The 22,433-nt window shown below is 41.9% G+C and overlaps 1 protein-coding gene across 2 annotated transcripts in view; it reads right to left on the minus strand.

Moving 5' to 3' along the window:
- Positions 1-4,621: 4,621 nt before the first annotated feature.
- Positions 4,622-22,433, minus strand: part of arhgef12b (Rho guanine nucleotide exchange factor (GEF) 12b) — a 90,658-nt gene continuing 72,846 nt past the window's right edge. For both annotated transcript variants that reach the window (XM_013134593.4, XM_029120924.2), the window contains exons 21-40: positions 22,064-22,300; positions 20,995-21,148; positions 19,586-19,621; positions 17,437-17,594; positions 16,939-17,085; positions 16,602-16,687; positions 16,330-16,455; positions 16,057-16,171; positions 15,375-15,475; positions 12,625-12,702; positions 10,620-10,695; positions 10,174-10,341; positions 9,673-9,760; positions 9,126-9,203; positions 8,915-8,976; positions 8,502-8,819; positions 8,008-8,370; positions 6,899-7,134; positions 5,327-5,399; positions 4,622-4,847 (exon numbers count right to left, since the gene is read on the minus strand). In XM_013134593.4, the coding sequence (XP_012990047.3) occupies positions 4,837-4,847; positions 5,327-5,399; positions 6,899-7,134; positions 8,008-8,370; positions 8,502-8,819; positions 8,915-8,976; positions 9,126-9,203; positions 9,673-9,760; positions 10,174-10,341; positions 10,620-10,695; positions 12,625-12,702; positions 15,375-15,475; positions 16,057-16,171; positions 16,330-16,455; positions 16,602-16,687; positions 16,939-17,085; positions 17,437-17,594; positions 19,586-19,621; positions 20,995-21,148; positions 22,064-22,300 (2,711 nt within the window). In that variant the 3' untranslated portion in view covers positions 4,622-4,836. The remainder of the gene's footprint in view (positions 4,848-5,326; positions 5,400-6,898; positions 7,135-8,007; positions 8,371-8,501; positions 8,820-8,914; positions 8,977-9,125; positions 9,204-9,672; positions 9,761-10,173; positions 10,342-10,619; positions 10,696-12,624; positions 12,703-15,374; positions 15,476-16,056; positions 16,172-16,329; positions 16,456-16,601; positions 16,688-16,938; positions 17,086-17,436; positions 17,595-19,585; positions 19,622-20,994; positions 21,149-22,063; positions 22,301-22,433) is intronic.

The following is a 22,433-nucleotide window of genomic DNA, read 5'->3' on the forward strand; positions in this document are numbered from 1 at the left end:
CTGGTTGCATAAGTGTGCACACCTTCTTATAACTGGGGATTTGGCTGAGTTCAGAATTAACCAATCACATTAAAACGCATGTTAAATAGTCATTCCACACCTGCCATCATTTAAATTGACTCTGATTTATCACACATATTCTACCATTCCTTTATACAATATCTTTCTTGATGTCTAACATCCTTTGTATGCCCGGTTTTCATTCAAACCACATGTTTCAGTGGGATTCAAGTCCCGAATGTTGATTTCATGGTCAATTTCCCATTTCTCTGTGAATATGGATTGGTGTCTGGCTGTTTGCATTGCCAGGGAGGATGCCGTGGCAGCAGCATTATGAGCAGAAGTCAGATAGATAGAGAACACTGCACACACCTGCAGAACCAGAGGAAAAGGCAAAAACTTTAATGAATGTTAAAGTAAGTTTGGGCTTGCTCCTCTGCCTAGACATTACTGATGCCTGACAGATATTATAATTCCTGGATAGGTATTTTACTTCTATGTACCCATTGCCATATTATAGAAATCTGTCAGTGGATGACGTGGTACGCAACCATTGGCTGATCCATGCAATTGAGCAGGGTAATTTGAGCTATAGCCACATAGAGAGCGGCTTCATTTACTCCATTTTGAAGGTAATGAAAAGGGTCTGTTCAGACATTGTTCTAAGAAAGGTTTTATTTATTACCATATAACATTTAAACGTGGACAATGATCACACACCTGCTTGATCTCTCTTTGTAACAGTTAACAGTATAAATGAACACCAGCCATTAACAATGAGCTATCACTAATGTTGTTTTTTAATTATTAATCTTGAGCCCTCATATACATAAAATATAAAAATTCCACGCATGCATGCTTACTTTCACACACAATACATTAGAAATCATTGTTTATAGTTTTTGTGAATTGAATCACTGTTTACAACAGATTTGATGGCCCTGCAGGGATTTTCAGTAATGTGGTGTTTCTTTCTCAAACAACTTTTCAGTTGCTGTGCTGGGAACCAGGGCTATTGATTCCCCAACTGTCCCCTACTGCTCTAGTCTGCGTCAGACCCCTCAGGTGTTCATCGTCGGTGATGGAGAAACAAGTGAAGACGAATGACATTACACAAAAACTCATACCAACTTTCTACCTACCTTCTTGCTTGCTCTCAGCTTTATTAGACATTTGTATGTATGCATGTATGTACACTACTGTTCAGTAGTTTGGGGTCAATTACAAATGTATTTGTTTTCGAAGGAAAAGCAAATATTCTGTCCATTAAAATAACATCAAATAGATCAGAAACACAGTGTAGATATTCTTTATGTGGTAAATGACTATTGTAACTGGAGACATCCGATTTTTAATGGAATATATACGTAGGCATACAGAGGCCAATTACCAGCAACCAACAGTCCTGTGCTCCAATGGAACGGTGTGTTTGCTAATCCAAGTTAATCATTTTAAAAGGCTAATTGATCATTAGATAACCCTTTTACAATTATGTTAGCACAGCTGAAAACTGTTGTGTTGATTAAAGAAGCAATAAAAAAAAATAGACTATTTCAGTAACTGGAGCATCAGCAATTGTTGCTTTGAATACAGGCTCAAACTGTCCAGAAACAAATAACTTTCATCTGAGAAATTAAGGCAATTCCATGTGAAAAATTGCCAAGAAACTGAAGATCTTGTACAACGTTGTATACTACTCACAGAACAGTACAAACTGGCTCTAACCAGAATAGAAAGAGGAGTGGGAGGCCCTGGTGCACAACTGAACCAGAGCAGAAATACATTAGTATCTAGATTGAGAAACTGACGGCTCACAGGTCCTCAACTGGTAGCTTCATTAAATAGTACCTGCAAAACACCAGTCTCAAAATCAACAGTGAAGGTTTATTTGTCAAAAGCACTGAGCAACACAGCGTCAACACAGCATCAGCACTGAACCACACAACTACGTAGTGAGTATTAAGAAAATACATAAGCAAAAATATAGCCAAAAATAAAGCAATAATATACATAAAACTGTACTCTAGCAGTAGTTTCAAAAGAGTACTGTAAACTAGCAGCAATCTGGGTTGTAGTACGAATATTGTCGATATGGCAATAATATTCATAATTATTGAATATTAGCTATTTTAGAACGAGTAGGAATAGTATGGTAGAACTATTGAGTATTATAGATACATGTGAGTGTAATATGCTTATGAATGGTACATTCAAAGCAATATTATAATGCCCATTAAATGTACCTGAAAAGACATCAGAGCATCTGGAATGTTTGTGTGACACCAGTATGATCATGGATCAGTGTTGCAGGTTGAGGAGCCTTATGGCCTCAGGGGGAAAAAAATGTGTGAGTCTGGAAGTGTGTGCCCGATTCTCCGGTAGCATCTACCAGACGGCAGCAGTGTGAATAGACCATAGCCTGGATGGCTGTGATCTTTGATGATGTTCCGTGCTTTACTCAGGCATCGTGTATGGTAGATCCCTCACACGGAGGGGAGATGGCAGCTGATCATGTGCTCCGCAGACTTTACCACCATCCTGAGGGACTTGTGTCCTGTAGCAGAGCAGCAGACCGCAAGTGAAAAGATGCTGGAGAAGGCATGGGGTGAAATCTCTTCAGATTACCTCAACAAATTGACAACTAGAATGCCATAAGTCTGTAAGGCTGTAATTGCTAATTGCAAATGGAAGATTCTATGATGATAGCAAAGTTTCAAGCACACAATTATTATTTAAATTAAAAATCATAATTTTTTGCCTTAATTAATTCCTATATTTCCTATTCAAACTCATTTCATATAAGTTTTCATGGAAAATAAGGACAAATTTGTGACCCCAAATGTTTGATCACTAGTATATGTGTACATACTGTATCAATAGGAAATATAATAATTGACAATGTTAGAAATAATGACTCATGTTCAGTCCAGGTGGGTAATACTTTTGAGAATCGCTGTAGGAATGAAAACGACATCAAAGGGGCTGTTGCACTTATCACCTTTTCACTTTCACAGTGTGTTTCACATTGGAAACAATCTCAAATATAAGTTGAGAAACTATCCTTTCACCTAAGAAGTTATAGTGTAACTCAAATTCCAAACTTTTGTAGTATAGCGCCTTTATCACCTTTATTAAGGGTACAAAGAACTTTTGACTTGACTGGACTGTACAGCATGTGGTCTCATTACAATGGCCATAAAATAAAAAAAGATGTACAATAAGAAGGTACCATAATAACAAATGCTGCAGTATTTTCACACCCAGCACAGAAATAATACTCGACCATAATACATTTTTCCAGCAAGCATCTTTAATTATATTTGAATATTTGTAGTTTTGTGTATAGTTTTGGCAAATATTCCATAGATAACCAAAAAGAAATGTAGCAATCTTTCAATTCATTTTAAACATTAAATCTGTCAAATTAAAATGTCTAACCTAAAACAACTATTTGCATTTTCAACAGAGCCAGAGACCATATTAATAATAGTGCTCATAATAATATAATAAAATAAACGACTAGACAAAAATGAAAAAAATACAGATTACATTTAATATTTTAGGGATATCTTGCAGTCATACTTTCTCCATGTTTTAGTAGTTTCTGTTAAAATAATACATGATTGTATATTATAGAAAGCAAAAATGTAAGTAAAAAATAAAGGAAATGTGAAGATTGCTTTTACTAGCTGTGTTGGTCATAATTGTACAGATTTTTTTTTTTATACATGTAAAATAGTTCACAGAAGTCATTTTTTCAACTTAACAGTTCAACATAGTTTACTTTTTTATATTCAAGAATCCAAGCATTGACAGTCTTCATTGGAATGAAAGTAATATTTGATTTGCCTTGCAGTCTTTTCTCAATCCATCCATGAAATTGGTGGTCTTGTGCTCTCACCCCAGAAGCTTATTTGTGAGTGAAGCCTTCCTCAGTAGCTCATCTCCGAAGGATGATATACAGCAATGTGGAGAATTGTGAGTTCAAAAAATTTAAAAAGAGAAGGTACAGAAACAGGCCACAGAACTGGTGGTGATGTTCCCAGATCTAAGAGTCCATGTCCATCAGGAATGGATGAATACTACATCACTTAAGGGGAAAGTCAATAAAAGGAATGATAGACTGTCCTTCTCATATTTTGATATATTACACGTTCTTTCCAAGTGCCACTAATACAAACCAGAAGAGATACCGCCACACCAAAATAGAAGAGAAAATGCTGTACATTTCGGATTACAATATTATTGCCTATTGTGCAAAGCTGATGTTTTTTCTAGTGGAATTTGATCCATCACGGAAGGTACATCTTTTCCACTTGACCCCCGTTTTCTGCACGTTTCTCTTGTCTTTGCTATGTCTTTGCTATGGTGTTCAGGGGTATAGACAGTGGACTGGTCCTTGTATGGAGGCTTCTGAGAGTTGTGTCATTCTTTCCCTGATTGGCATGAGTGCCAGTGGGGATGGGGGGGTGGGGCTGGAAGGCTGGTTGGGGGGGTTGGAGGGCTGGGTGGGGATGTGGGGTTGGAGGGCTGGGTGGGGATGGGGGGGTGGTTTTGGGGGGCGTGGTGGGGATGGGGGGGTGGGTTTGGAGGGCTGGGTGGGGATGGGGGGGTGGGGTTGGAGGGCTGGGTGGGTGGGGATGTGGGGGTGGGGTTGGAGCACTGGGTGGGGATGGGGGGTGGAGTTGGAGTGCTGGGGCTTGCTCATTCCAGTCTTCACTGTGAGCAACCCAAGTCAGGGTGAGTAGAACGGGGTGCATACAGAGGACAGAGAGGTGTGACCAGATGTCCTCCTCCTTGTCACTGTTGTGGTGGGAGGAAGCAGTTCTGACATCACTAACTCTTATCTGGAGAGAGAGAGAAAGTCCCATAAAAACATTCTGATTTTGCTTTCATCATTGTGTTTTGCTCTTTGATATCTGACCACTGAATGTACAGTAACAGTCAACATTTTGGACACAGTTACCCAATCATGTGAATAGACGATCAAATGTTGACTGGTAGCGTATATACATACTAAAGATGACCACAACAACAAATCTGATTTGAATTTACGTATTCTGTTATTTATCCTGTGTGCATGGTTTACACAAAATGGTTGCAAATATTGCTATTTATCAGTGTAACACAAAATGTATCAATACTCATATGCCAATTCCCTTTGGAGTCTCCTGTTCATGCAACCAACTGTTATATCTGCTCAGGATCAATAAATTATCCATGCACGTCCCACAAAATAACTACTATTGATTACTTTGGTCAGAACCGCTGCACTATAGACGGTATAGGATGCCATTGGTGAAGCCCATTCGGTAATTCATAGTACCTTTGTTTTCTTCTGTGTCAGCAGCCGTGTCACTCAGCCTTTGGCGCAGTTCATTATACTTTGTCTCCACGTCCTGAAAGCAGATTGAGGACACAAACTCAGCTCTGGTAGGACAGATGACCGGACATATGGTGAGATGGATAAAATAAGTGTGTGGACGGACGAATGAGAAAATATAGAATTGTCCAAAAGGCAGACTGGAAAGCAGATGGATGAGGCTGGATGGGAGACTGAATAATAGGCTTTGAATAAATTAAAATATGTAGTGCTTCTCCTACATTTACTTAACACAAAAACAAAACCGACCTTAGCCCCGACCTGGAAATACTATTTGAAAATGTTCCCATATTTTACAGAACAAACATGGTGGTGAAAAAATTTAACACATTTGAACAAAAAAGTAGCCTAAACTCAAACGTGGAATGATTTGAGCCGTCATGTAATTTTAGCAAGGCCATGAAAACACGAGTGCCTGCTATATAATAGGCCATGTATAGACAGTCTGATTTGGGTATCCTAACATAAACAAAACAATGTAGATTTATTTGTGATTTTTTTATGCTGTGGATTTGTAGACTAGCTGCTCTTAGGCACAACCTGTGTGCAACCACTTCTCCATTTAGAATGCTAAAAGATTGATTTTCAATAGTTGTAAGTTTGACTGATTTGAATATTTATGAAGTTGACAATCATGTTTAACATGATTTACATTTTCATTACTTGAGCAAAAAGTAATGTTTTCCCCAGGGCACACTAGTGTGCCACGGCAGTTCATTAATTGTAGACAGTCTTCAGTCAATAGCTCTACTCCTCACTCTACAAGCACCCACATTATGCTCTGGAATTCAAAAGCAGCCTTTCTTTAGGCTGTTAAAGAACTATTAATGTCACAATCATAGGCAAATCAATGGATGGAATCAACTAATTCATCTCTGCAGAAACCATTAAACTGTCTTTTTATGGTGTTGCATAATAAATTAGGCTTAATCAGACGAACTAACAATTATATTTTTTCATGCTGCCCCAAACAAGTCGTTCAAACAAGATACTAAGTAATTTAATCAAGAAACTCAGTTTGTAGGCAAAAACCTACATTTTGCCTTGGGATTCAGGGTTTTTATAGTCTTATGGCCTGGATGCAGAAGCATTCTAAGGTCCTGATAGTCAGATAGACTTTAGGCATTGGTACCGAATGTAATGCCTGCCATGTGGTAGTAGAGAGAACAGTCTGGCTTGGGTGACTGGGGACTGACTATTTATAGGGCCTTTCTTTTCTGCACATCAACTCAGTACTGGTACTCCCTTAGTATATCCAACCTATTATCTGTCATTATTCCTTAGTCACTGTTGATATTTTAGAACTTTTCAATCTTTTTTTTGTCTTTAATGCATTGTTGAGTCCGGTAAGTGAGCAGTTAACAGCTGTTGTTTACAGAACATAAAAATACCATTTGCTTTGAGTTAAGCACGGATACAAGTATTTTGAAATGATATCAAACAAGATTATGAGGAAGTTCTCAATTAGGGGGCCGCCGTCTTCGTATCACTGAAAGGGTTGATGCTGTCGCTGACCTTCAGGTGTTGCAGGTTGGCCTGGAGGAGGCGGATGTGGGTCATGACCTGACGGCTGAGGTTCGGGCCGGCACCCCCAGACTGCGAGGATGAGGACAGCAGCTTCTTCAGGTCGATGCCTGAGTCTGAACCCCACTTGTCCCCCCCCCCGCCGCCACCCTCGCCACTGGCCTGACCGTCGTCATCCGTGCTGCTCTCCCCAGAGCCTCCGTAGCCCTCCAGGAACATGTAGCCGCCTGAAGACGGGAGGAGAGATAGAAAAGGAGGGAGAGGGTTTAAAACAGGTAGGTCTTCAGGAGGATCTACTAACACTGCCCATTTCTACACTGTGTTGTGCCACTTTCCATGAAATCTTCATAAAATCAGGGTCTGTGACGCTGAGGAAAGACCAGGGTTTCTCTCTGCTGTGGCAGATGAGCGGCACCTCTCAAAACACTGCTTGTCCACCCTTCCTGAGGGTTGTTATTATCTCTATAATTCACACCCTCCTAAAGCCACGCCGGTTCTTACAACAATGTTAACTAATGTACACTGCGCCCTGGTTGCGCCTGCTCACTGCTGGGTGGGGAATCTAATTAAGAGCTCACGCCCAGCAGGGGCAACAGGTAAAATTTTAAGCTCCAGCTTAGATCAAATTCTTGTTGGACGTGAAGTTCCAACGGACGTATGAACAACTGGAGCAACGGCTCGTAGTGACTGAGTGAAATTCAAGTTACGCCAATGGAAATGTACCTCTTAAGGCTCTGGCACATATAGGTGCTTGATTTGCGCTCAGCCACGAAAGAAATGACCACCTCGTCCTCATTAGCTATTGTCCCATTCGCACTCAGCCGAGAATGCTGTGTAGACGATCAGTTTTGTGCACACGCACGAAACACCAACTACTTCCTGCTCTCGTTGACTTTTACGAGCGATTTCTACTCTTGTTTTTGGATTGGCTCAGAGCTGGCATCAAGCAACTAGCGATTCAACAAGGATCTAAGCATTAGACACTATTAGTGGGTGGTCATCAAATCACAACAGCTACTGGTGGAAACATGCACACCCAGGTGGTTGCTAGGTCTACAATCGCAGCAGGTTTCCTGCATTAAATGTCCTCGTCTACTCACCGTAGTCCTCAGACGTCTCGAAGAAACCTGTATCCCCAGATGAGACTTCTGTAGACATCCCAGCCCCCTCCTCCCTTATGGCCTCGATCCTCTCTGAGGACACCCGGGCCCTTTCCTCCCTTACTGACTCAGTCCTCTCTGAAGCGCCGTTTCCCGAAGGGCCATTAAAGTCTGATGCGGTGCTCATTGGGCCCGAAGTGCTGCTGCTGTTGTCCTCGGGGCCTCTCAGAGATGTGGTCCTCAGCACACGGCCCCTAGGGGCCCGGCCCTTCCTCAGCTCCTTCTCTATGTCCTTCTCATTAAGCTTGTCCCTTCCTTCTCTGCTTGTCATGTGATTCAGAAGGACGTGCCTCAGGGCTGCCACTTGGAGAAGGCAAAGGAGAGATCAGGCAGTTACAAACAAATGTTCCTTTTCTTTTCTGCAAAATGTTTTTGGAGTGTTTGATACAGAGTGCTATCCTATTTGACAGAGTGGTGCGAAGCAGTGAACTCACAGGTTCTTAGGGCCTCCTCGGCTCTGGAGGCGGGCATGCCGAAGGTGTCGTCAGGCTCCTGGTCATCGATGGCGATGCCCTGGCGTGACCTCTCCTTGAGGAATGGCAGCCTGTCTGTCAGCTCTCCATGCAGAAATGCTTCAACTTCCTCCTCGTCTATATCTCCCACTTCTTCCTCCTCCTCCTCCCCATCCTCCTCTTTTCCTACGACTGGTAGCGGTGACTCCTCTTCTTCCTCGTTGTCTGATTTTCTTGCATCAAATGGGTTTGTGGATTTGGTTGTGAGTTGCAGAGTCGGTGAGGTAATAAGGTCCTTTTCTAAAGGACACAAACATATAAATGGATATTAAACACAGCTGGAAAATACATTTTCATAGGGTTAAGAAAAAGGTAGAATGTCGTGTTAATAATACCTGGGGACTGGATACTTCCTGTGCTCAGTTTGGGCATAATCTCCACTGAGTCTTGCTCCGCACTGCAACACACACAGAAGAGGCGTGCACGCAAACACAAACGATTACCCAGGGTCAAATGGCAAGGTAGTCTTTTTCATAAGACAGCAGAGTATATTTAGAGTATATAAGTGCATATGTAATATGTTGCCAGATAGGTGACTGAACTCACTCATTTTGAGGTAAACGTATGATATTGTGCCGTTTCGTTTTCATGTTTTCTGCCCTTTGTGTTATCAGACACTGCCACCTAGTGGATGGAAGAAGTTAATGAGAAACAATAGAGAAATAATTGAGTGGCTGTCACTAGGAAAAATACAAAGGTTGGAAAATGTATTAACAATATTGTGCATTATTCAAAACAACACTGTAGACCAATTTGAAAGACCTAACTAGATACCATTTAAATGCATATTCCAAGTTTAAAGTTGGATCAACAACAGTTTGTAAAAAGATGCTGCATGGTTACATGGTATTAGCTGTCCATGAGCAAAAACTTAAGGAAACTCCATATCTTTTGGTTTAAAGACCCAGAAATGCACTAAAAGGCTGTATCTATCTCTATAACATCTATCTCTTCCCATCTTATTCCCACAGGAATCCTTTAGCCGGAATTTCCGGAAAACCCGCAAACTATTAATTTTGTAATCCTAGCCCCAGCAGGTAACAACTGAATGGAAGACATGGATGAAGTGACTTTGAGATGAAAACAGTCTTACGTTCTTTGTTCAGACACGGTCTGGGCCATCAGCTCATAAATCTGGGCTCCATTGTCGGACATAGACAGCACGAAGAAGGACTTGTTGTCTGTCAGAGTAAGAGACAGCATCATTTAAACATTTATTATGCTAGTCTCCTATGTTGTCTTTCCATAGTCCACTAGATAGACAGAATGTGAGCTTTTTGGAAGATCAGGAGGGATCCAGCAAGCTTCCTTCAATGGTTGCTGACATGCCAAACAAGGTGGTTGATAAACCAAATCAAGTTTATTTCATAAAGCATCACAAAGTGATTCTACAGACTGCACAAACTGTTCTGGGACCAGGCTAACATATGCTGCTTGAAGACATTTGATTGGTCTGACTTGGGGAGCCTTTTCAGGGGGGAAAGAACATAACACGCAGACACCAAAGAAAGAGAGAGAGAGAGCACAATATTCATTTCCTAATCAACCTCTCTTAAAAAGGCAATAAGTAAAAGTTTGAATTTAACGGACTCACCAGTGGCCACCGAGCGCACCAGCACCGTGTTAAGCTTTATGATAGGGCTAAAGATGTGCTTAGTGTCGGCCGTGCCCGCCAGATTCTTGCTATGGCATTTGAGGACCAAACGCTCGTCTTGCTTCTGCAGCAACACCAGGATGTCCTCTAGGAGCAGTGTGTACAGCTCTGTGGGCACCAGTTCACATTAATAGTTAATGTCCATGTATTTATATAGCAGTCACAAAACACTACACTGGATCATTCTTTAATTATAATGGCTTCATCCAGATTTCCTTCCATTCTAAATCAACTACTATGGCAGCTTGATGAAATAATTTGGACTATCCTAACAACGTCGTGGTAACAATAAGGGTAAGAAACACCAACGAGATTAACACTAATTATTACTATTATTCTACATGATCAACATTGTATTTTCAATATTTTGAATTGGAGGCACCTACCAATTGTCTTGTCTTTGTTAACTTTCCAAGACAGAGGTCCTTCATGCACCATCTTCCTCTTCGTCAGGTCAAGGTTCTAAACACACACACACACACACACACGTTTAAATCTAAATAGGGACACCAATGTTGATTGCCTTAAAAATTCTACTCTTAATAATCCAACCTCAACCTTCTCAGTCTAACCCTAATTCTAGCAGTAACTAAAATGTAACTTTTGCCCATTAATCTATTACTTAAGCAAAAAATATATATTTTTGAAATTGGGATAGGAAAAAAAGTCTCCTGTAGTCCAATCTTTCAGATTTAATGATAGTCAGGGGACTCTCCACATTATATACAGTGAGCGAAAACATTATTATTATTATTTGATCCCCTGCTAATTTTGTACATTTGCCCACTGACAAATAAATGATCAGTCTATAATTTTAATGGTAGGTTTATTTGAACAGTGAGAGACCAGAAAAACGCAAATATAATAAATTGAGTGAAATAAGTATTCGACCCCTCTGCAAAACATGACTTAGTACTTGGTGGCAAAACCCTTGTTGGCAATCACAGAGGTCAGACGTTTCTTGTAGCTGGCCACCAGGTTCACACACATCTCAGGAGGGATTTTGTCCCACTCCTCTTTGCAGATCATTAAGGTTTCGAGGCTGACGTTTGGCAACTCGAACCTTCAGCTCCCTACACAGAGTTCTATGGGATTAAGATCTGGAGACTGGATAGGCCACTCCAGGACCTTAATGTGCTTCTTCTTGAGCCACTCCTTTGCTGCCTTGGCTATGTGTTTTGGGTCATTTTCATGCTGGAATACCCATCCACGACCCATTTTCAATGCCCTAGCTGAGGGAAGGAGGTTCTCACCCAAGATTTGATGGTACATGGCCCCATCCATCGTCCCTTTGATGCAGTGAAGTTGTCCTGTCCCCTTAGCAGAAAAACACCCCCAAAGCATAATGTTTCCACCTCCATGTTTGATGGTGGGGATAGTGTTCTTGGGGTCATAGGCAGCATTCCTCCTCCTCCAAACACGGCGAGTTGAGTTGATGCCAAAGAGCTCCATTTTGGTCTCATCTGACCACAAGACTTTCAACCAATTCTCCTTTGAATCATTCAGATGTTCATTGGCAAACTTCAAACAGGCCTGTACATGTGCTTTCTGGAGCAGGGGGACCTTGGGGGCGCTGCAGGATTTCAGTCCTTCACGGCGTAGTGGGGTTTTCTTCATGACTGTGGTCCCAGCTGCCTTGAGATCATTGACAAGATCATCCCGTGTAGTTCTGGGCTGATTCCTCACCGTTCTCACGATCATTGCAACTCCATGAGGTGAGACCTTGCATGGAGCCCCAGACCGAGGGAGATTGACAGTTCTTTTGTGTTTCTTCCATTTGCAAATAATCGCACCAACTATTGTCACTTTCTCACCAAGCTGCTTGGCGATGGTTTTGTAGCCCATTCCAGCCTTGTGTAGGTCTACAATCTTGGACAGCTCTTTGGTCTTGGCCATGGTGGAGAGTTTGGAATCTGATTGATTGCTTCTGTGGACAGGTGTCTTTTTTACAGGTAACAAGATGAGATAAAGAGTGTGCTCCTAATCTCAGCTCGTTACCTGTATAAAAGACACCTGGGAGCCAGAAATCTTTCTGATTGAGAGGGGATCAAATACTTATTTCACTCATTAAAATGCAAATCAATTTATAACATTTTTGTTACAGTGTTTTTCTAGATATTTTTGTTGTTATTCTGTCTCTCACTGTTCAAATAAACCTACCATTAAAATTATAGACTGATCATTTATTGGTCAGTGGGCAAACGTACAAAATCAGCAGGGGATAAAATAATTTTTTCCCTCACTGTAGTCAGAAACACACACAGAACTGGCACCAGGTTGTTGTTTTACCAGGTTGTAAATGTACCAGGTTGTTGTTTTCAATTAAGTGGTCAAATAAAGGTAAAAAATACACAGATTGCTAAATGGATAAAAAGAGAAAATTAGCCTCACCTTGAACTCTGAGATCATGGGGTTTTCGCTCTGTTTAAGTGAGGACAGGTCCAGGCGTCTCTGGTAGTCCTCTAACCTCTATTGGAACAGGAGCACAAACACTCATTAGCACTGGCTAGACAGCACCTATTCAGCATAGAATTAGCAACCACAACACAACATTTTATGGGCTTTCTATCCCATAGTTATTTAGTTTACAGATCTCTATGAGAAAATGCATCACTCCCCTCCATTTTGTAAAAACAGATCCATAATTCCCTCCCCACTATCATAGTGGGGGACAATGAAAGCTGTGACCCAAAGAAAATGTTACTTATCCTAAAAACTCATTTTAATAATTTATTACAGCATTAGGCAGCGGAAATCCTATAGGATATAATTTCTGAATATATGTACATTATTATTATATGTCCATTTCTAATGAATAAGTTGTTAATAGTATATTTAATATTTTGTTGCCATGATTAAATGCGTCAGATCAATCTAATTAGGCTCATATGTTTTTTTAAAGTATACATTTATGATCCATATTGTTCTGTGTATTCCCTTCGCTAGTATTATTCTGAATAATGATGTGAGTGTTTTATCACGCTAGCCCAAGTAACATATCACATACATCTGACATTTTAGTGATTTAGCAGACTATCCAGAAAGACTTATAGGATCAAGTAGGGTTTAGTGCCTTGTTCAGGAGCACATTGACAGATTACACTGTGTAACAAATCTTTTTTTGTTCTTGGGTAGTAAGTGTTATTTCCTAAGTGCTTATGCCTCAAAAGTATGGAAAATGGCTATTCCCCACAAAAACATTTCCTGAACATTCCAGATATATTCAGTGCTGAGTATTGAGATTCAGAACTTAGAGTAACTTCTAGAACTTTCCAGTAATACAAATAGTAGTATAAATACAGGATTACAACAGCATCAAGACCTTGCTGGATGCCTTGAAGTATGATGAGTACAGCTGGGAGGTCATAGGAGACTTCCAAAGCGGTTTTACCAAGTTTTCCTGCTATCATTGCCTTTGGGACAGCTGGGACACCAAGGTGCACTACCACAGGTGGGACTGGCCACAGCAGACAGAGTTCACAGTGGGGAGGAACGTCAAGTGGGAGCCACTGGTGGACCCCCGGAAGATGCTGATGCCACCACTGCACATCAAATTGGGCCTTATGAAACAATTTGTCAGATCTCTAGATAAGTTGTCGGCAGGCTTTAAGTACCTTCAAGACTTCTTCCCTAAGCTGACTGAGGCAAAGGTCAAAGCCGGTGTCTTTGTCAGCCTGGATATAAAGAAGATCCTGGAGTGCAATGAATTCCCCAAGAAGCTCACTAGTAAGGAGAAAGCGGCTTGGAACAGCTTGGTCACAGTGGTTCGGGGCTTCCTGGGCAATCACAAGGCTGAAAACTATGTATGTGGAGCTGGCACTATGACACAGTGGGCTGTTGGATGTCCATATCATTGATGCTCATTTAAAAAAAAATCAAGAAGAACATGGGAGCGTACTCGGAGGAGCAAGGCGAGTGCTTCCACCAGGATATACTGGACTTCGAACGCCGCTACTGTGGGAATTTACTTTTTACTATTAAATGCTGGTATACTTTTTACCATTGAGTGTTGCGTGTTGAAACATTATACCCATTACATGTGCCTTACTTTAATTTGTGCTTAAGCTGAAACTATATTGCAAGTAGTGGAAAATAACAGACCAGCTGTGGTTAAGCTTGCATGGATGGTACTAGACTGTCAAACACATATTAAGGGTGTTATGTTCTTTTTAATTTAGACATGAGTATGAGGAACTGATCAGGTCTGAATTAAGATAACAAGAACAGAAACTTCAGTTTCTGAGTATAGGGGTGTAAGAATAGATCATCTTCAAGAAAACAGACTCGTCGGACACGCCTGACAATGGGACGCACCTAGAGGCTGGCACCAGCCTGTGCGTCAGAGATAGGCTGAACAAGGTGTTCAGCCCCATTCTGATAGGCCTGCAGAACTACCACTGTCAGAATGTATATAAGAAGATCTTTGTCAACAATATTTAGTTCTCTACTGACCCTGTGTGGTGTTGTGGTGAACACATGTACATGAAGATTGCACTTGTTATACTTATTAAAGACCTAGTAAAATAGCCTTTGTCTCTAGGATATATTTTGTCCTCAACACCAAATTTGAATCACGCTCTAACACTACCAAGGACAGTATAATGAGAACAGGATGGGAGACTACATTTGGGTGCTGATTTTTGAAAGTGATTTACAGTATAATCGTGCATCTCGAAAAACTACTCACTTCTAAATCTTATGTAGTAATTTTTCTATTACTTCCGTATAAATACATGTTAATTTGGATTCATATGTTTTTTTTTCTGTCTTTCTGTGAAAGAAAAGAAACAAATTCACCGGTTCACTCATTGGAAAATATCACTGTCCTGGTCACAAAAGCAAGGTTTGTGGGGAATAATAGCAATGTTCTATACTTTTTAGGCATAAGCAATTACAAAATAACACTGACTACCCAGGAACAAAAACTGTGTACATAGTGTTATTTATTGTGCCTTGTCAGGTAGGGGATTAGAACCAGCAAACGTTCAGTTAGTGGCCCAACAGTCTTGAACACTAGGCTATCTTCTGCCCATACATAGATTAATGAATGATCCGAAACTGAGGTTCTGGATATCGGTGCTTAAAGCCCTTAGAGAGAAATTGCTCTAGTCCCACTGGTTTCCCTCTCCATAGTCAGGTACCTGTTTGTTCTCCGCCTCTTTCACTGCCTGGTTGACATAGTTGAGGATATTCCTGCAGCATTCCCCAGCCCTTTTAACCTTGTCCCTTTCCTCTTCATCCTCTAACAGACCAAAAACATGATCTCATGACATCAGTGTTATGGACGGGGCAAAGTATTCACACAACAAAAAAATGATGTCTGCCTGAATATGTAGGGATAGGAAGTCCTTACTTATAGCCTAATGTTCTAGTGGTGTTGGTCTAATGTACCTGCGTACATGTTCTAGTGGTGTTGGTCTAATGTACCTGCGTACATGTTCTAGTGGTGTTGGTCTAATGTACCTGCGTACATGTTCTAGTGGTGTTGGTCTAATGTACCTGCGTACATGTTCTAGTGGTGTTGGTCTAATGTACCTGTGTACATGTTCTAGTGGTGTTGGTCTAATGTACCTGCGTACATGTTCTAGTGGTGTTGGTCTAATGTACCTGCGTACATGTTCTTGTGGTGTTGGTCTAATGTACCTGCGTACATGTTCTAGTGGTGTTGGTCTAATGTACCTGTGTACATGTTCTAGTGGTGTTGGTCTAATGTACCTGTGTACATGTTCTAGTGGTGTTCGTCTAATGTCCCTGTGTACATGTTCTAGTGGTGTTGGTCTAATGTACCTGTGTACATGTTCTAGTGGTGTTGGTCTAATGTACCTGTGTACTTGGCAATGCTCTCCAGCAGTAGTGGATACTTGGTCAGCCTCTGCATCTCCACTGGAATGATGTCCTTAAGCTGCAGTCTGCGACACAGACGGTTACTCTCAGCCTCCTGTGGGAACACAGAGCTACAAGTCACCTCAGTTCATCCACTTCTTAAATCTTGTTTGGCACAAATTAAGCCTGTTAACTTGATAAATAAATGTACCACCACAACTATATTATGAAGCAACATGAAATGAAAAAATACCATAGTATATTCTGTCATACCTGCATAAAGGATGTGAAGCGCTGGTCTTTCTTTTGACGAGTTTTAATGAGTTCTAAGGCGAAGGGCTGGTTACTGCAGAAGGTGCCCACTGCCAGCTTAATCTTCTCCTCCTCACCATCACTAAACTACCCCCCCCCCCCAAACACACACACACACAACACACAACACACACACACACAGTAATGTTATCCCAGTGGCTTTGGGAACACCCATCCCCCTGTCCTATTCATTATGTATTGCATTATATAGGGAATGTGCTTTCACTTCTTACCCAAACTAGTAGATCGTCTCCTATGAGGTCTATCACTGACGTCTCATTCTTCTTCCTAATCGCTGTCATCTGTTCTGTTATTGACACTGTAGGGAGGAAGAGAACAGGGTGATTGAATAGGAGATGTGATCTGCACAAAATAGACATTTAGGGAAAAGTGGACATTTGTTTAGATATTGATTCACATCCACCACACGGACAACGCCACACGGACAACGCCACACGGACAACGCCACACGGACAACGCCACACGGACAACGCCACACGGACAACGCCACACGGACAACGCCACACGGACAACGCCACACGGACACAGTGATGAAGACAGGCAGAGTACCGTGTAGCTGAACAATCTCCTCTAGGTTAGTGAAGATGTTTTTAATGTCTCCAGGAGGCAGAATGCTGTCTCGGGTCAGTTTCTGGTAGAACACGTTATCCAGCACCTTCAACATCCTGAGGTGAGCACGCTCTGTGTAGAACAGCTCTGTGGAGACATGTACACAGTCAGACTCACAGAATTAGTAAGAACGACAGCAGATTACATCAGCTAATACCTGGTATAACAGCATCTATAGGATTTACTATGAAACCAATAATGTCAAACTTAACACAGTAGACTCAGCCATTGACACAGGTTCAGGTAAGTTTGGGACAGATAGGATATCAGGCCATGCATACAAATCAAAAGGACAAATTCTGAAACCGTATATAATACTTGCCATCTCAATCAAAACGCATACATTAAAGGGCGAACAGCTAGCATGAAGCGGCATTGAATATTCAACAGATAACTACAGCATCTGTATATGGAAACAGAAATGGGAACCCGACACACCGTTGATGACTTCCTGTCTCTTGATCTCCTGTGGTGTCAGACCTGCCAGGACCTCTTGGCTGACCAGCGTCTGCCAGTTGGGAGGGTCCTGCTCGCACTCGATCTCATTCCCCTGGTCATCCTCACTCTGCACATCCACAGCGCCTAGCCCGTCCATCCTGATATTAGAACAACATGCATGTCTGGTCAAGACATCTGGATTGTGATCTTTAGGGCACGCATCGCCATAGTGTTTTTAAACACACAACGAAAAAAAGCCTTTCTAATTGAGTACAGGTACAGTAGTAGTCCCTCCCAGTTTCAGCTAGTTTTCTTCTGTTTGGTAATTTATTTATTTTTTATATAGACTTAGTAACTTACTCACAATCTGATTATTTAAAACATTTCTGTTTTAGGGTTTTGCATAATTAGAACACATTGCATGAAACAAATCTGAATTAGGTTCTTAGGGGGCTGTGTAAACCACCTAAACTACTACTTGCATTAAACTCAATGCATTAACAATTTGGAAAGCAGATATCAAGGATTTTTGTTTATGGGTAGATGGAAAGCAATAACTGAAACATTTATATTTCAAGGTTCTGTATGAGTTAAGTAAAATCATCATTAATCAAGCTCAATTTATTTGCCTACATATACCCTCAGAATAAATGTTGCCAAAAAAACAAATACAAAAATTGTTACAAACATTCAAATGACTACAGAGCAAAAACAACTCAACAACCAGTCCGGAGATCAAATATTACTTAAAACAAAATTTGTTCTTTAGGGTTTGCCACCTACATTATTGCAAATCCCACGCATCTGGTACTCGTATTTTAAAGTTTCAAAATAATATTTGAACCAAAGTCTGTAAATACAGTATAATCATATTATAAAATAGCCTGGTTTAGATCTTATTTATCAGAAAGATATCAGTTAGTATGTTTGGATGGCCGTTTCTCTGACAAATCAAAGGTATGTTTTGGTGTTCCTCAAAGCTCGGTTTTGGGACCACCATTGTTTTCACTATGTATGCTGTCTCGGGGGGATGTCATCCAGGACAATGTACTTCTTCACTGTTATACTGATGACACACAGTTGTATATTTCGATGAAACATGGAGAAGCCCCAAAATGATCTACTTTAGAAGCAGGTGTTTCATTATATTAGGAAATGGATGACACAGAACTTTTTGCTTGTAAACTTGCTTGTAAAAAACAGAAACGCTCGTCTTAGAACAGTTTATTTCAGTGCTCTGAAAGTAGACAGTGATTGGATAAATGCTGCGATTATGTCCCGCCCACGGACGCTCAGCTTCTCTAGGGGTGAATGAGGAGTGGACAGGCCCAGACTCCGGGCTTCCGCGTGATGATTGGAGGATCTGACGATCTGTCAAACTGCATCTCCTTTTGACTGACAGCGGTCTGTACTATAAGAAGTCACTGAAGCTATGAGGTCCCATCGCGGTCCCATCGCGGACTTCTCAAGTGTATTCGAAAGACAAACTGCTGCAATATTTCTTGATATTTGTTTGGTGAAATTGCTAGCCGATTTGCATCATACATTTCACACAATTATAGGCTACACCACAATCCTTGTTTCAGTTTTACAAAGTTTAATATATTTTTTTTTGTGTATGGGTATATTTTTTTCTTTCATTCATTCATTCATATAGGCTAGGCTAGCATCGTACGCGGGTGAAACTGCACACGATGGCAGACAGTGCTAATATTGTCGACCTGATTTTAGCAAAGCCATTAATAAACAGAGGTAAATTATATTTGTAAAAAAAAATCAAAAATATATATTGTTCTGTATCAAAATTAAATGTTATTGTCTGGGGTCCAAAAGACCCCAAAGACCCAGAGTGTCACTACAAATGAAGACCATCAGAGGGTTATAATGTAGGCCTAAAATTAGCTTCCCCTCTCTTAAAGACCAGCAGCCGCAACTGCTGTGTCCACCCTTGCCAGGTGTGCTCTCATCTCCACTGGGATGCCCTCAGGAGTACCAGGCTCAAAATACTTGTAGCTGTCCCTGTCCAAAGTCCTCATAGTTGTGTTGCAGATCAATACGACATCTGACAATTCCAGTTGCCACTCCACAGACCACTCCTCCACCCGGGTTTTCCCTGTCCTTGTCAAAAAAATTGTGGAAATATACTCACCTCCGGGCTGGTTTGGGCGTGACTCCCTCTTGAGCCCTGGAGAGAGACGATCACACTCCCTGTTAACACACTTTCTGCCGGCCACCAAATACCTCATCTGAATCCAACCTCCCCCCATCTATCTGAGCAGACGTCATAAGGCATACTGTAGAGCGGAGGTCTCCCAGCCTCAACAAAGCACACATAAGACATCTCTCTGAGTGATTTGCAATATGTTCATGACTGATCGTCGAGATGAATACAGGTTTTCAGTAGCTCCACTTTCACTACTGTATGTTCTGCTGAGAGCCCTCGCATCGCTACAACCGATGTTGCTCCGTGGCCTTGAGCATGATGGCTGGGAATGGACCGGCTGTGTGTCCCAGCAGTGTGGCCATATGAGACTGTGAGACAGCAGACTTTATGACTTTGTATGCTTGGATGAGAATGAATTAGCTTGGCTGTGAACCAACATGTTAGTAAAGTGTTCTGCACTCTCTGACCAACATTTCATTGGTCTTATGATCTCATTCAAGAGACTCATTTTGACCACGACCAAAGGGAAGAGGGTTCCATTTGGGTCACAGCGTGGATTTGTGTAGACCCGACTCTACAGTCCTGACTCAGATTAGATAAGCCGCTCACGGATGAAAGGATGGCATAGATCAGAGTTTCTTAACCCTTGAGCAGATTACAACATTTACTATGTACGGCTGCAACAATCAGATTTGATTCTAGCAGATTGTGTTCTTTTATATTTCTATGCTTTATATATCTTAACAACCAATTTACTGTACATATAATGTACCTAGCCCTTACATATGGCAACTTGCTGTCACAAAACATCTCATTAGTATGTCAGTGTCATTTTGAGGATTCTGGGGGCCTAGAAACAAAACTATTACGGGGGTCCATGGGCATCATTCAGTTAAAAAAAAATAAAAAATGCAAAACACCTGGATTTGGTGGACTTTGTGATGACTTGATAAGATCTTTGCAATTCTGTATCATCGGCAAACAAGGGCAGTCAATTTTTACATGACAGGACTATACATTTTATTAGGTTTTTGAAAAAGAATGTGATTCATTTCTAGCTCTCTTTACGACTATGAACATTTTGACTCACTGAAAGACAACTAATGTTCAATATCAGAAGTGCAGCACTGGAACAGGTGCAAGTACTCAGTGGAGTTAGCTGGAAACGCCTGTTCACATTTCCACTCATAAGACAAGACATATGCTTTGTGCAATGTTTTGCCCATGTCTGTACACGTACTTCATAACTGCTGCTATGTTTTCCACTGTATTGTGGTATAACAGGAGGGACCCTATGCAAACTGCATTTTGTGTGTCGTTTGTGGTCTAATAGTCAGCACCTCTGAGATGTCATGGGAATGCAGTTTGAATCCAAACCCGGTTATCTCCCTTACCTGTCACTCTCACGCTCCTCCTCTTGTAATTGGTCAAGTGTGCAGGGGCTAAAGTCAAAGTGCGTAACGGTTGGTTGGGCCATCCCTTCCTGGCCGTCACCCAAGTAGAGCCCGTCTGTACTCAGCCTGGGCAGGGCAGAGCAGGGAGTGAGACCTGGAGAACCAAGAAGGGGAGAAGTCAGGGGGGCGTGGAAAATATGATCTCATAGTAAGAATGAGATCACCAGGTCCCAACTGTCCATGTCATCTTATTTTTAAATGCGATCAAAAAGACACGACACCAACTCCTCCAACTGTAGTGGGCCGACGTCTTCGTGTGGATGAATGAAGTTCCATGTAATTTTACCAAGGCTAATGGCGCTCTCCATGCTAATCAATACAATTCTTCTTTACTAAACTCAGTGCCAGTCCAACAGGGGTGATATGGTCCCATGACAAGGGTCCACCTTGGGTCATACGAGATCAACGTTGAAAAGAAGAGCATCATTCCACAGTTATGCCGCGTCCATTGTCCTATCGAGCAGTGAAACCCAAAAATAGAGATTTTCTAGTCTCATTTTTAAAAATAAAAAATATATATTTGACATTAAACACATCGCTCAGAAAACAGTGACCAGTTGTTTCGACATCGCGTTCAGACAAAGACTAATCGACATTCAGACGATACGGCAAACCCCCCAATTAAGAACAACGTGGAAGAAGCCGATTACTGTCCCAAAGACTAGACCACTGTGTGCAAGGGCTCAGCCAGTGGAGCAGAGTCCTGACTACAAAGGCCAGGGAAAAAACAGGTCAGAGAGGAGGGAAGTGGACCACAGAACAAACAAACAGAGAGTCTGGGGAGTCGGGGCGGGGGGGCAGAGGAAGCCAGTTTAGAGGGACGACAGGGAGAAAAGGAGAGAGAGGGGTGGAGAGAGAGAGAGAGAGACGGAGGAAAAGGAGGAGAGACAAAAAGACAAAAACAAGAGAGAGGAATAAGAGAGAGGGTGAAGTCAGCAGAGAGAGAGAACGCGGGCTACAGCAGAACAACAAGGCGTGGCGGCAGATGGGAGAGACGAGGGGTCCTAACCCGGGTCAGAGTCGCGTCCTGTGGGGTCCGGTCCCTGGATGACCGGGGCACTGTTAGGGGGTGAGGCCATGTAGGCTGAGGGGTGGGCAGCCAGGTCTGAGCCTGGATCACTGGATTGGCTGCCGCGAGCACGGACGCCACCCACCGTGGGCTCTGGGTGCTCTGGAACGCTAAGGGCGGGCTGGGAGATCTGCTTCTGGGGGCCCCGCTGCTTGTTCATCTCCATGGCTTTAGAGACTACACACACACACACACACACACACACACACACACACACACAGTTTAGATAAACTAGAGCAAGTAGCTCTCACAGCGACGCACAGCCCCACAGCTCAGGGAGAAAGGAGGAGCAATGTAAAAGGGGGATGGG

The sequence above is a fragment of the Esox lucius genome, chromosome 7 (genome assembly GCF_011004845.1).
Source record: "Esox lucius isolate fEsoLuc1 chromosome 7, fEsoLuc1.pri, whole genome shotgun sequence".
In the NCBI taxonomy this organism is placed as follows: domain Eukaryota; kingdom Metazoa; phylum Chordata; class Actinopteri; order Esociformes; family Esocidae; genus Esox; species Esox lucius.